The 11,715-nt window shown below is 56.3% G+C and overlaps 4 protein-coding genes across 4 annotated transcripts; 2 read left to right on the top strand and 2 right to left on the bottom strand.

Moving 5' to 3' along the window:
• Positions 1–848: 848 nt before the first annotated feature.
• Positions 849–2,144, bottom strand: GUITHDRAFT_134168 (hypothetical protein; the record flags this gene model as incomplete). Its single annotated transcript, XM_005838744.1, has 5 exons — positions 849–920; positions 966–1,025; positions 1,099–1,500; positions 1,529–1,552; positions 1,728–2,144. The coding sequence occupies 5 exons, from the start codon at positions 2,142–2,144 to the stop codon at positions 849–851; spliced, it is 975 nt and encodes a 324-aa protein (XP_005838801.1).
• A 54-nt stretch (positions 2,145–2,198) lies between these two features.
• On the top strand, positions 2,199–3,209 carry GUITHDRAFT_150821 (hypothetical protein; the record flags this gene model as incomplete). The annotated part of the gene is made up of 5 exons (XM_005838743.1): positions 2,199–2,467; positions 2,514–2,596; positions 2,653–2,742; positions 2,791–2,865; positions 2,911–3,209. Coding segments are annotated over 5 exons (680 nt in total), but the record flags the coding sequence as incomplete, so codon positions are not given.
• On the bottom strand, positions 3,206–5,230 carry GUITHDRAFT_102431 (hypothetical protein; the record flags this gene model as incomplete). Its single annotated transcript, XM_005838742.1, has 9 exons — positions 3,206–3,361; positions 3,416–3,483; positions 3,542–3,718; positions 3,768–3,855; positions 3,908–4,045; positions 4,090–4,128; positions 4,174–4,313; positions 4,359–4,459; positions 4,512–5,230. 9 exons carry the CDS (start codon positions 5,228–5,230, stop codon positions 3,206–3,208), a joined length of 1,626 nt encoding a protein of 541 aa, XP_005838799.1.
• A 405-nt stretch (positions 5,231–5,635) lies between these two features.
• GUITHDRAFT_134166 (hypothetical protein) lies at positions 5,636–11,076 on the top strand (the record flags this gene model as incomplete). The annotated part of the gene is made up of 16 exons (XM_005838741.1): positions 5,636–5,649; positions 6,024–6,798; positions 6,869–7,333; positions 7,380–7,968; positions 8,019–8,074; positions 8,185–8,236; positions 8,285–8,400; positions 8,503–8,575; positions 8,699–8,754; positions 8,886–8,960; positions 9,175–9,252; positions 9,580–9,667; positions 9,886–9,944; positions 9,996–10,106; positions 10,158–10,221; positions 10,400–11,076. 16 exons carry the CDS (start codon positions 5,636–5,638, stop codon positions 11,074–11,076), a joined length of 3,348 nt encoding a protein of 1,115 aa, XP_005838798.1.
• Between the last annotated feature and the right edge of the window lie 639 nt (positions 11,077–11,715).

The following is an 11,715-nucleotide window of genomic DNA, read 5'->3' as shown; positions in this document are numbered from 1 at the left end:
TTTACGTACATTTAAGGGTAGTAGGGGGACCACAGGGGATATTTGTGGGGGAGTTTGTTGTGAGGGAAAAGGAATCCAAGGTAAAGGGGGGGGGGGGGGCGGGGGGAGGGCCGGGGGGAGGGCTGGGGGGAGGGGGAGCGGGAGCGATGCAATGGGAAGGAGGAGAGGAGAGAGAGGGAGAGACGGACACACTGATCTTCTCGTATCCCCTGCTTCCCCGCAAGCAGCAGGCTCACACAGACGATGCTCCTACAGCTCAACTAGGAACGCTGGCGAAGTTGAGACCAGACATGTTTCGCTCTCTGTTCTCGTCTGTTCTCGCCTCGCCTCCTTCCCTTTCGCTTCTCGCTAGCTGTACTGTCTCCCCGACAATCCTTGCCTCCCTGTCTCGGACAGCAGCAGCATCGACTCTGGCGCGGCACGACAGGGGGAGGCACATATCTTATGTGCAGTCGAGGAAACCAGTGAGAGATGGGGGAGGAGCGGAGGGAGCGAAGGAGGAGGATGCGAGAAGATGGAGGAGAAAATGGGTTCCCGTTGGAAACGAGATCGAGGAGGAGCAGCTGAGAGAAAGCAAGACGGAGTTTGACGTCTGACTCCTACTCAACTGTCACGCCTGACAGTGACTTACATTGCTGTCAGGAACTATCACAGAGTCTGTCGGCCTTGCAGGATCGGATTGAAGGGAAGCTGAGAATATGAGGGAGTCATGATGATTGAGCTCCGAGGCTCTGTGACCATGATGACTGGATGACGAGAGGACGTAACAGTACATGGAGGAGGTTGAATCAGATAGGCAATAGAGCAAAACCGCTGCTGTTTACTTCCATGCGGCCAAGGCTGATCCTTCATGCAAACGCCTTGTTCTCCTGGTTGAGAGATGTTGATAGTTGTGAGAACGACTGACGCACGAGGAGGATCTGCGAGAAATTCACTCAGACGTTCCACCGCTTTCATATCATCACCTTTCGGAGCTTCTCTTGTGCGACCTTCAAGCTTTCTTCAGTCTGACTGCAAGTCTTTGCCTGTATAAAATCAGAGGTCAGTAACAAAGATGTCATCGGCAAGAATGAGGAGAAGGTGTTATGCAGCACTCACCAAGTCCGAGGAGTGATTCTGGTCGTTGTGCACCCATTTCACGACATCGATGTCGTCGGAGCTTCTGCAGACGTCGTGAAAAGCGTTGTCCAAAGCAGTGAGCAGCTCTTGATGTTTGCTGGATTCCATCGTGAAATGAGGAGACAGAAATTTCCCCTGGATCCTCGATTTGATGTCTGCTGCTGGAAGCTGGTGAAACAGTCGGACGTGCTCGCTCACAACAAACGTGTTTTCTGTTCTCTTCTGCACTGCGCTCTTGGAGACAAGGTCCTCATAAAGTGCATTCAACGCACGAGAAGAATTGTGTAGTTCGCACTCCAACAGGGAGGCGTGACTGTCGGCATAGGAGTCTACACGGTCAACGAGAGAAAAGAGCATTCCGTCCATCCTGTCCTGCTTGGCCTGATGAAACGATCAGTGACATGCTGACCTGCCACAAAAAAGCTTCTAGGTCCTGGACAGAGAAGGAGCCAGTTGACCACGGAGCATGCACTGCTCTAAAGTTCTGTCTGTCTGTCTGTCTGTCTGTCTGTCTGTCTGTCTCTGTCTCTGTCTCTGTCTCTGTCTCTGTCTCTGTCTCTGTCTCTGTCCCCTTCGTCTCTCATGGACATTGAACATCGTCAGCTCACCTGCATTCCTAGATCCTCCGCCGCCCTCACCATCTCACCCGCCATTTCGAAATCCTTTCCCCAGGCTTGCCTCATCGCCCTCATACACCTATTTCTCAAGCCCGCCTCAAAGCTATGGTTTGAATCGATCGCGGACTGATCTGATCTGATTTTAATCGAATTTTCTGTAAAATTGTGACTTAAATCGAATGATCTTTTGATTTTGTTATTCCTGGGGAGTGTGACAAGACATGGGGGAAGACAGCAAAGCAAGCGAATGCGAGGAGACGACATGGAGAGAACGATGAGGACGATGAGGACGATGAGGACGATGAGGACGATGAGGACGATGAGGACGATGAGGACGATGAGGACGATGAGGACGATGAGGACGATGAGGAAGGAAAAGGAGGTTGTGAGATATGCGAGATGGTGCATGAGAGAGAATGGGCGAAGATCTGACGATTGCATCTGACTGACCGCGTGAATTTTAGATGGGCCAGTCGTTCTGCAGTCCTCAGGGGGGGCTTCCAAAGAAGTCTCACACCCTCGCAGATGCCATGCAGTCTCTCAAGAAGGCTGCCAGACCCAAGGACGGGATGGCGCCTTCCGTTGCTGAGTGGTACGAGGAGGTGCACAGCATCCTATCGCAGGTGGAGAAACAGCGCGAGGGAATCAGCGGAGTGGACTTGGAGGACATGGGCAGGATGTGTAAGATCACCATAGCGACGACAAAGGGGGTGACATACTGGGTGAAAGAGGTTGTTCAACTCTGTGCATGCGAGTTGTTCCTGATGATCTGGACAGATCAACGAGCAGATGCAGCATGGTGTCGATGGGAGCGTGATCGCCAAGGCATCGGCGGCGCGGCTGGAAAGGAGCTTGAGACCGTAAGTTCAGGATTGGAGGTGTTGTTTCCTGAGGCTCTGCTGACCTGCCTCCTTAGGTATGTTGACTGCCTGAAGAACTTCAGGAAGGACTTCATCGACTCGCCGTTTGACTCGTTGGCCTACTACATGATGGCGATGCGAGAGCCGTAAGGGGAGGAGGTTGTGCCACGCGGAGAGTGAGGGGCGAGATGCAGGTTCAAGGACTACATGCGATGGGTAGACCCTAACCTCAAGGACGTCGATGACAAGGTCCGAGAGGAGATGGCAAGGTACTTTCATGTTCGCTTCCCTCCCCCCTGCTCACTTGGACGCAGCTTTCATGGCAGCCCCAACCAGCCGATCTGGGTTGTGCAGAAAGAGGAAGGAAACAGGCTCAACGTCAATGTAACGAGGCCTCTCTCGCTGTACTGCGATGGCAACTTCGTAGGAGAAGTTATTGCCCATGACTATCACAGGAAAGTATCAGAGCGTATGTAGAAACTAGATCCCTTCTCTCCTCCATCCTCGTCGCGTCAAAGCTTCGTCTTTTTCCCGTGAACCCTCCTTGTCAAGTAGTTTTCCCACTGCCTTCGCTTTGTCGTGAGCTTTAATAGAACAGTTTCGATGTCACTAGAAGGGTACACCCCTCCCCGATGACGTGGGCAGATCCTCAGACTTGAGCGCCAGCAGGAACTCCCCCAGCTGCATCTCCTCCTCCTCGTCCTTGATCGCACCAAATGAATTCAAACTTCCTTGTCTTGTCGTGAGCGACCTTGTCGGTAGTTTCTGTGTCTACACTGGATGAGCGCAGTAGGAAGAAAGTGCTGCAGCAGATCTCACCGTTTCCTCTGGCCCAGCCTTGCGCACGTCAGTCGACGTGACAGGATCCGAAGGTTTGCGCGAAGACTCTGTGCGGGGTGATGAGAGCATGGCAGGGAGGAGAGGCAAGGCAACAAGCCATCTCACTTTCGTGTTCGTTCTGGTCGATTCCTCGCTGACGTGGCAGCGTTGAGTCCGAGTGTCTCTTGCTCGGTTTGCTGGTTGCTGGTAGTCCCGGAAGCTCCAGACCCTCGTCTGTCAGAGCTTCTTCAGGCGGAACTCCAGTGCTCGGCGTGTATCGGCTCGGCTGCTTGACGTGAGAAGCTGAAGAGTCTGCTCAGTCAACAAGAAGAATGCTCGAAGGGGATGAGACCGCTCTGCAGCAGGAAGTCTGCAGCCGCCCTCAGGTTCGCCGCATGGAACGATATCTCGCTGTCCATGGAGCCGAAGGATGTGAAGTGCTGCCATGCTTGTGAGGGACAGGAAGACAACTATAGAGATCCTCCACTTCACCTGCAGCAACTCGGCGTTCGAGTAGATGCATCTCGGTGAGGCCTGCACGAGAGCGAAGATGAAGAGCGGGAGCAGGTCGTCTGATCCGATCTTCGTCTGCTCTGGCACTCGTCCCTTCTCGATGGCCTCCAGCACAGACTGGCACAAGTGAGAAGCACCACGGAACGCTCTCCATAACTCACCGCGTGGATGGCGTTGGTCACGTCCTTGAGTGTAGAGGCCTGCATCGCGCATGTGACAAACAGGTGGGGGGCATTGCTCAGCACCTTGTCCAGAGCACAGGGAAGCTTCTGAAAGTCCCGCAGAAGCTTGACGGGTCCAGCGAAGTCGCACTTCTCTAGCACCGGGTCAGCACCGAAGTCCTTCACTGAGTCGCTTTTCAGCAGAGTGATGGCCCTTTCGATCCCTGCGAGGGTTCCGTCAGGTTCAGCATGCTAGTCGGGGCTCATACGTGCGTCCTCCTCCTTGTACGCATCTCTCAGACGTAGGTAGAGCTTCTCGTGCGCATTCACGACGTCCTCCGAATCTCTCGACACCCCTACCTCCTGATCCCTGCGGGCTCAAAAGTCAGCAGCAGCGGCTGGAGGAGTTCGAGCTCTGTTACTTGCGAGCCAGCTTCGTGTCCTCCATCAGCACAACCTCGACGCTCCGTCGGAACATGCTCCACTTCTTGCCCCCCCTGCTGTAGTCCTCCAGCCGGTCGCGGTTGCTGCGGATCAATTCATCCGCCACCTGATCGAAGAGCGAGCACAGCTTCGGCGTCACGTGCCCCAGGTACCCCTTGGCGAAGATCCGGTAGGTGTGGAAGAACTCTCGGATGGACGTCTTGGCTCTTGTCATGGGCGAGATGTCGACGAGATGAAGAGCGTACAGGAAGGTCTTGCACTGTTCCATAGTGTCAACCTGCGCCTGAGCATCCTTTCCCCTCTTCCTGTCCTCGAGCGGACGCACACCTCCTTGAAGGGGCTGGCTGATGCAGACGACACGGAAGGGCTTGAAGTTCTCGTTGTAATGGAGCTCCTCAAAGAGGATTCGAACTCTCCTGTTGTCAAGGAACCCGGACCGTGTTTCTAGCATCCCTTCCTCCACCTCCACCGTCTTCCCGTTCATAGACTCGTAGAGCCCCGCAAAGAAGGGCGAAGGCTTCAGCAGATGCGTCTCTAGAGTGGTACGATTGAGCGGGAGGCCCTGGGAGGATGCAGCGCAGGGGATGCAGACAAGAAGTTGCTCGTCTGCTGCTCGTCTGTACAGGTCAGGCGCTTTCAACTTGAGCGTCACCATCACAGGGTTGACCTCAAGGTCCTCGTCCTCGTTGCTGATCATCTTCAGTGTGACAGGTCAGCAGTGCATCTGAGAAGTCTGCCCCTCAAGCTCTTTTCCGAGGTTTTCGGATCGCTCGTGACCTTGGCTCCACTCCTGTGGATCCTTCTTCCTTCTTCCTTCCCCGGGCACTCTCCCTCCTAGTATCGTGCAGAGCTCTTCACCCTAGACATGCCGAGTAGCTCATCACCGTCATGGCTCTCCCCTCCCTCCCTCTCCTCCCCCACCATCTTCGCTCTCCCCCGCCACGTCATTGCTCCCATGGCTCGCACGAAACCATGGAAATTCCCGTGAGCCCTCCTCCCCCCTCAATCCCTGGTTCAATTTCATTACCCTCATCCCCGCTTCTTCAATTCTGATATGCATTCATCGCCCTCGTTCCCCAGGATTTCTTTCAGTGTCGTCACGATGGGCGACGATCGGTACGAGCATGTGGGGGAGGAGGAGGAGGAGGAGGGGAAGCGGGGGGAGAGAGGGAAGGAGAGATGGAGATGTGGAGGAGGAGGAGGAGGAGGGAGGGAGGGAGGGATGGAGATGCGGGGGCGGAGGAGGAGGGAGGGAGGGAGGGATGGAGATGTGGGGGAGGAGGAGGAGTGAGTGAGGGAGGGAGGGAGGGATGAAGATGTTGGGGAGGAGGAGGAGGGAGGGAGGGAGGGATGGAGATGTTGGGGAGGAGGAGGAGAGAGGGAGGGATGGATGGAGGCAAGGAGTGTAGGGAGCCTTTGATGACGGACCCATGGGCAACAAGTAGAGGGGTGATCAAGTTTTGGATGATAGTTTGACCAACGTCTGCCAGGACTGTGCACTTGAAGGACTATGCTCCTTACCCCTTCCTCCTCCACGATGTCTTTCTCACCTTCGAGCTTCACCCAGAGAACACTCGGGTAGAGTCCAGGCTGCAGTTCGAGCACAGCACCAAGGACCGGGACTCCATCGACCTCTACGGGGAGGCCTTGGAGCTTGTTTCCGTCTCCCTCAACGGCAAGGCCCTTGCTGCGGAGGAAGGGTACGTCATCGTCAAGGACAGCAAAGTGGTGGGGGATGTTCTTCGGATCAAGCACCTCCCTCCCCAGACGTTCACCCTCGAGATAGTGACCAAGATCTCGCCGGCCACCAACACCACCTGCGAGGGCCTCTACCAGTCGAGCGGGAACTTCTGCACGCAGTGTGAGGCGGAGGGCTTTCGGCGGATGACTTTCTTCCCCGACCGCCCGGACGTTATGTCCAAGTACACGACGAGAATCGTTGCTGACAAGTCGACCAACCCTGTCCTCCTGTCCAACGGGAACCTGATCGCCCAGGAGGAGCTTGGAGACGGCAAGCACTCTGCGACATGGCAGGACCCGTTCCCGAAGCCCAGCTATCTCTTCGCTCTTGTTGCTGGGAAGCTCGTTGCCCTCGAGGACGCATTCACGACCTGCTCGGGGAAGAAGGTGGACCTGAAGATCTGGACGACGGACAAGAACAAGGACAAGGTGGGATGGGCAATGGAGTCGCTCAAGCGCGCGATGAAGTGGGATGAAGATCGCTGGGGGAGGGAGTACGACCTGAACATCTTCAACATCGTCGTGGTATCTCTCTCTTCTTCTCCTCGCTCCTCTTGCGCCAGAGGAAGCGGCTTCTGAGGTGACTGGGTTGCAGGTGGACGACTTCAACATGGGGGCCATGGAGAACAAGTCGCTCAACGTCTTCAACTCCCGCCTGGTCCTCGCCACGCCTGAGACTGCCACCGACTCCGACTACATCCACATCCAGGGTGTCATCGGGCACGAGTACTTCCACAACTGGACGGGCAACCGTGTGACCTGCCGGGACTGGTTCCAGCTGTCGCTCAAGGAGGGGCTGACGGTCTTCCGCGACCAGGAGTTCACCTCGGACCTCAACTCCCGGCTCGTCAAGAGGATCGAGGACGTGCAGTTCCTGCGGCAGAACCAGTACCCCGAGGACGCCGGCGCCATGGCGCATCCCGTCAGGCCTCCTTCCTACGAGGCGATCGACAACTTCTACTCCTGCACCGTCTACGAGAAGGGAGCTGAGATCATCCGTATGTACGAAACCCTGCTGGGGAAAGAGGGGTTCCGCAAGGGGCTGGACCTCTACTTTGAGGTGAGTGGGGTTGTCAGCTGGAAACTGCTCTTGACTATGTTGGCAGCGTCATGACGGTCAGGCGGTAACGTGCGACGACTTCTACAGGGCCATGATGGATGCGAACGGGTACGACGGGCGCAACTTGTTCCTCTGGTACCAGCAGGCAGGAACCCCGACCGTGGAGTTGAGCTCTCAGTACGACGAGGACAAGAAGACGCTGACGGTGAGGATGGAGCAGCAGCTGCCTGCCACCGCGGACACCAGCGAAGAGAAGCAGCCGATGTTGATCCCCGTAGCTCTGGGCCTGCTGGACTCCTCGGGCAAGGAGATGGCGCTGGGCCGCATGTCGGAGGACGGTGCCGAGGCGGTGGACCTGGGAGGAGTGACGACGACGGTGATCCGGCTCATGAGAAAGCAGCAGACGTTTGTGTTCGAGGGCATCCCTTCCCGCCCCGTGCTCTCCATCCTCCGGGGATTCTCCGCCCCTGTCAAGATCCGCTCCGACAGGACGGAGCAGGACCTGATGCTCCTCCTCTCCTACGACTCTGACGCGTACAACCGATGGGACTCAGCGCAGACGCTCGCCAAGGAGGAGATCCTCAAGGCCTGGAGGGCCGGGGCCGGGAAAGCCGAGCTACGAGCTGAGTTCATCGGTCTCTTGTTGGCTCCGCTTCCCTCCCAGCCTCCCTGACCATCCCGGCAGATGCTTTCCGCAAGGTGGTGGCCGACAAGAATGCCGACAAGCATTTCATCTCTCAGGTGCATCCCATCCCCTCTTCTTCTTCCTTTTCACGCGGCCTCATCCCTTTGTTTTTTTCCTGCCCTTCTCCCCTCCGTACTTCTCCTCCAGCTCTGACTCCAGCTTGCAGGTTCTGTCGTTTCCCTCCGTGTCAGAGCTCCTTGAAGAGGTCGGAAGCACAGGTCCAGCTGCTGTCGACCTGAAGAGCCAGCCGTAATCCCTTCTGCCAGATCCCACAGCGGTGTTTGCTGCCAGGAATGCCGTTGAGAAGTCTCTTGCGGAAGCTCTGGAGCGAGAGATGTTGGAGGTGTTCACCAGCAACCGTTCGAGCGAAGCATACAAAGTGGTGAGCCAAAGGATGTCGTGTAGAAGAGGGGAGCGAGCACAGGAGGAGGAGAGGAGGGGGAGAGGAGAGGGAGAAATACCAGAAATGGTAATGTTTTCACAGGATAACGAGGGCATCGGACGCCGTGCTCTCATGCTGACTGCGCTGAGATTCTTAAGTTCCTTGAACAAGCCAGGTGAGGGTGCCAGGAGTCGCTGCAAAGAAGGGAGAGGAGGAAGGGACGGAGGGTTTGGTGGAGCAGGAGGAGGACGGAAAGGGACCCAAATCCGATGACGCATCTCACATGAAGTTGTTGCAGAGCATAACGAACGAGCCCTGAAAGCGTTCAAGGAAGCAAACAACATGACAGAACAAGTAGATTGCGTGCGATGGATGTTGGCTGAGCAGCTGACTGAGCGACACCTCCTTTTCCTCTCCTTCTCCCCTTGCCCTTCACTGATTCTCCTTTCCTCCTGCCATTTGTCTCTCTGTCTTCCTTGCTCCAGGTCGGAGCTCTTCGATGCCTGTGCAAGAACGACAACGAGCTGTCGAGGAAAGCTCTGGAGGATTTTTACCAGCAGGTGGATCAGAGAGGATTCGAGGCAGCATGGAGGAGACAAGGGAGGGCAGGTCGAGGAAGAAGGCCAGGGGGAGGGAGGGGAAGTAAGAAAATGCATAGAAAATAGGAGAAAAGAGGAGGAGAGTGAGGAGGAGGAAAGGGGAGAGGGAGAAACAAGAAAGGAAGGGAAGAGAGACGGAGGAGGAGGACGAAACAGTCTTTGATTTGGCATGCAGTGGAAGCACGACGATCTCGTCCTCTGCCAGTGGCTCAGGATTCAGGCGCAAATGGAAACACCCAACAACCTTGACAAGGTATGAATAGCAGCCATTCTGTTGCTGCTGCTGCTGCTGCTGCTGCTGCTGCTGCTGCTGCTGCTGCTGCTGCTGCTGCTGCTGCTGCTGCTGCTGCTGCTGCTGCTGCTGCTGCTGCTGCTGCTGCTGCTGCTGCTGCTGCTGCTGCTGCTGCTGCTGCTGCTGCTGCTGCTGCTGCTGCTGCTGCTGCTGCTGCTGCTGCTGCTGCTGCTGCTGCTGCTCCTTCTCCTGCTCCTTCTCATATACATTGTCCTCCTCTTTTTTGTCTCCCCCTTTCCCTTTTTTTGTTCTCCTTGTCTCACTTCTGGTCTCACTCGCACTCTCAAGGTGCGGCGCCTGCTTGATCACGAGGCGTTCGACTTGAAGAACCCCAACAAGATTTATTCTCTCATCCTCGCCTTCTCTCGCACTTACAGTGAGTATCATCTCCTCCCTCTTGTCCTAGTTCTCCTCTTTCCATCTTTGCTTCCGCCGCAACTTACTTCTCCACCCTTTGGTTTCGATGCCTTGCTCCTTTGCCCTCTCTCCCCTCCCCTCAGCCATACCTCACCATCTCCCTCCTTGACTCAAAGTTGCCTCCCCTCTCCCTCGCTCCCTCTCTGTCTGTCTGTTCGTCTCACTTCATCTCTGCAGCAAACTTCCATGCCATCGATGGCTCGGGCTACAGCTTCATCACCGACTGCATCCTCAAGGTAACTTCATCTCCTTCCTTCCTCCCGTCACCATTTCCTGCTCCGCTCCAGCTGGACAAGAGCAATCCGCAAGTTGCCTCGGCCTGCACGGAGTGCTTCACGAGCCTCCGAATGTACGACGATGTCCGCCAGCAGCTCCTCACCGCGCAGCTCCAACGGCTGGTACGATCCGCTCCCTGCCCCTCCACCGCCAGTCCAGCTGACGATGAGCAGGCCAAGGAGGAGAACTTGTCCGGCAACGTGAGCGAGATCGTACACAAGTGCCTCAAGTCAGGAGGTGGCGCTAGCAAGTAGAGCAAGACCTCTCCTCACACCCCTTTATTTACACCCTCCTTGGTCCCTCCCTCCTTCCTCCTCCTCCTTCCTCCTCCTCCTTCCTCCCTCTCCCGCTTTCCCCTCCCCTCCCACTGAGACTTCACTCCTTGGGGAGTCTCGCCCTCCACCACTGGAAGTAGCTGTCGAAGAGGCTGGGCCAGGGATCGTCCTCACTGTAGCCCGAGAACTCTTGGTCGATCTCCCTGCCGCCTCACCGTCACCTCCCGCGCAGCCATCGGCTTCTCACCTTGAGAACTGCAGGAAGCTCCGCCATTGGTCCTTGTTCATGCTGAGGATCTTGTCGTCGGAGTTGAGGAACTCTGAGAAATTTTCCACGTGCGGCGAGACCTTCCCCGGGAGCCCCTTCCACATGGCCTGCAGCACAAGTGAGCCACACGCCCTCGGAGCTGGAGGGTTTGCTGACCTGCAGCGCAAGGATAGCCATGTCCTTCTCTACATATTTCTTCCCTTCGGCCTGGAGGATCTCGAAGACGTAGGGGTACAAGATCTCGAAGTTCTTGGCAGCCTCCCTCAGCATCTCCTTTTTTTTGGCCTTGAAGTCGTCGACGTGCCAGCACCTCAGCGACTCGGATACCCGCACGAAGCAGTCCTGGTCGAGGTGACCAAACCGGGTACACCCCATCTTGTAGCAGAGGAAGAAGAGAAATGCCGTGTGCTCAGGCGAGGATGCTTCCTCGTCACTTGCAGAGAGGTCTTGACCGAGTCTGATGAAGCCCTCGAGATCCATCTCGGTCTCGTTCTTCGAGTACGTTCGGAAAAGTTCTCTAAGGGCGTTGCTCTTCCGTTTCTTTGGTGAGACCTCAGGCACCCTCTCTACTGCAACATCGTCGGCTCCCCTTTCTCGCTTCATACCTTCTCCTCCTCTCCTTCCTCCTCTCTCTCTTCCTCCTCCTCCTCCTCCTCCTCCATCCCCCCCTCCCACTCCTCCCCTTCCCCGACCTCGTCCTTGCTTGCCCTGCATGCCTGCAAAATCACCGTACTGTCACTCCTCCGACCCCACCCTCCATTTTTCAGCCCACCCCTCCTTACCAGCAAGTTTTACTATGTATACTACCCCTCCTTCAAAGGCTTACTGGTCTAACTCAATACCCCCCTACCCCTGTTTTCCTAGCATCCGTGACAAACACTCTATCCGTATCCGTGAATATCCGTGAGTTCCCGGATACATTCCGGATACCTTCACGTGCTGTGCTGGAATGGTGTCGAGAGAAACGAGTGAGGGAGGCCGAGCATGCGATCAGGAGGGGTGGGGAAAGGAGAGGAGGGGAGGAGGAGAGCAGGAGAGGAGGAGAGGAGGAGAGCAGGAGAGGAGGAGAGGAGGAGGAGGAGGAGAGGAGGAGGAGGAGGAGAGGAGGAGAGGAGGAGGAGGAGGAGGAGGAGGAGAGGAGGAGAGGAGAGGAGGAGAGGAGGAGGAGAGGAGGAGAGGAGGAGAGGA

The sequence above is a fragment of the Guillardia theta genome (genome assembly GCF_000315625.1).
Source record: "Guillardia theta CCMP2712 unplaced genomic scaffold GUITHscaffold_10, whole genome shotgun sequence".
NCBI classification, from domain to species: domain Eukaryota; class Cryptophyceae; order Pyrenomonadales; family Geminigeraceae; genus Guillardia; species Guillardia theta.
The sequence above is the reverse complement of the archived record's forward strand: the minus strand, read 5'-3'. Positions and strand labels throughout refer to the sequence as shown.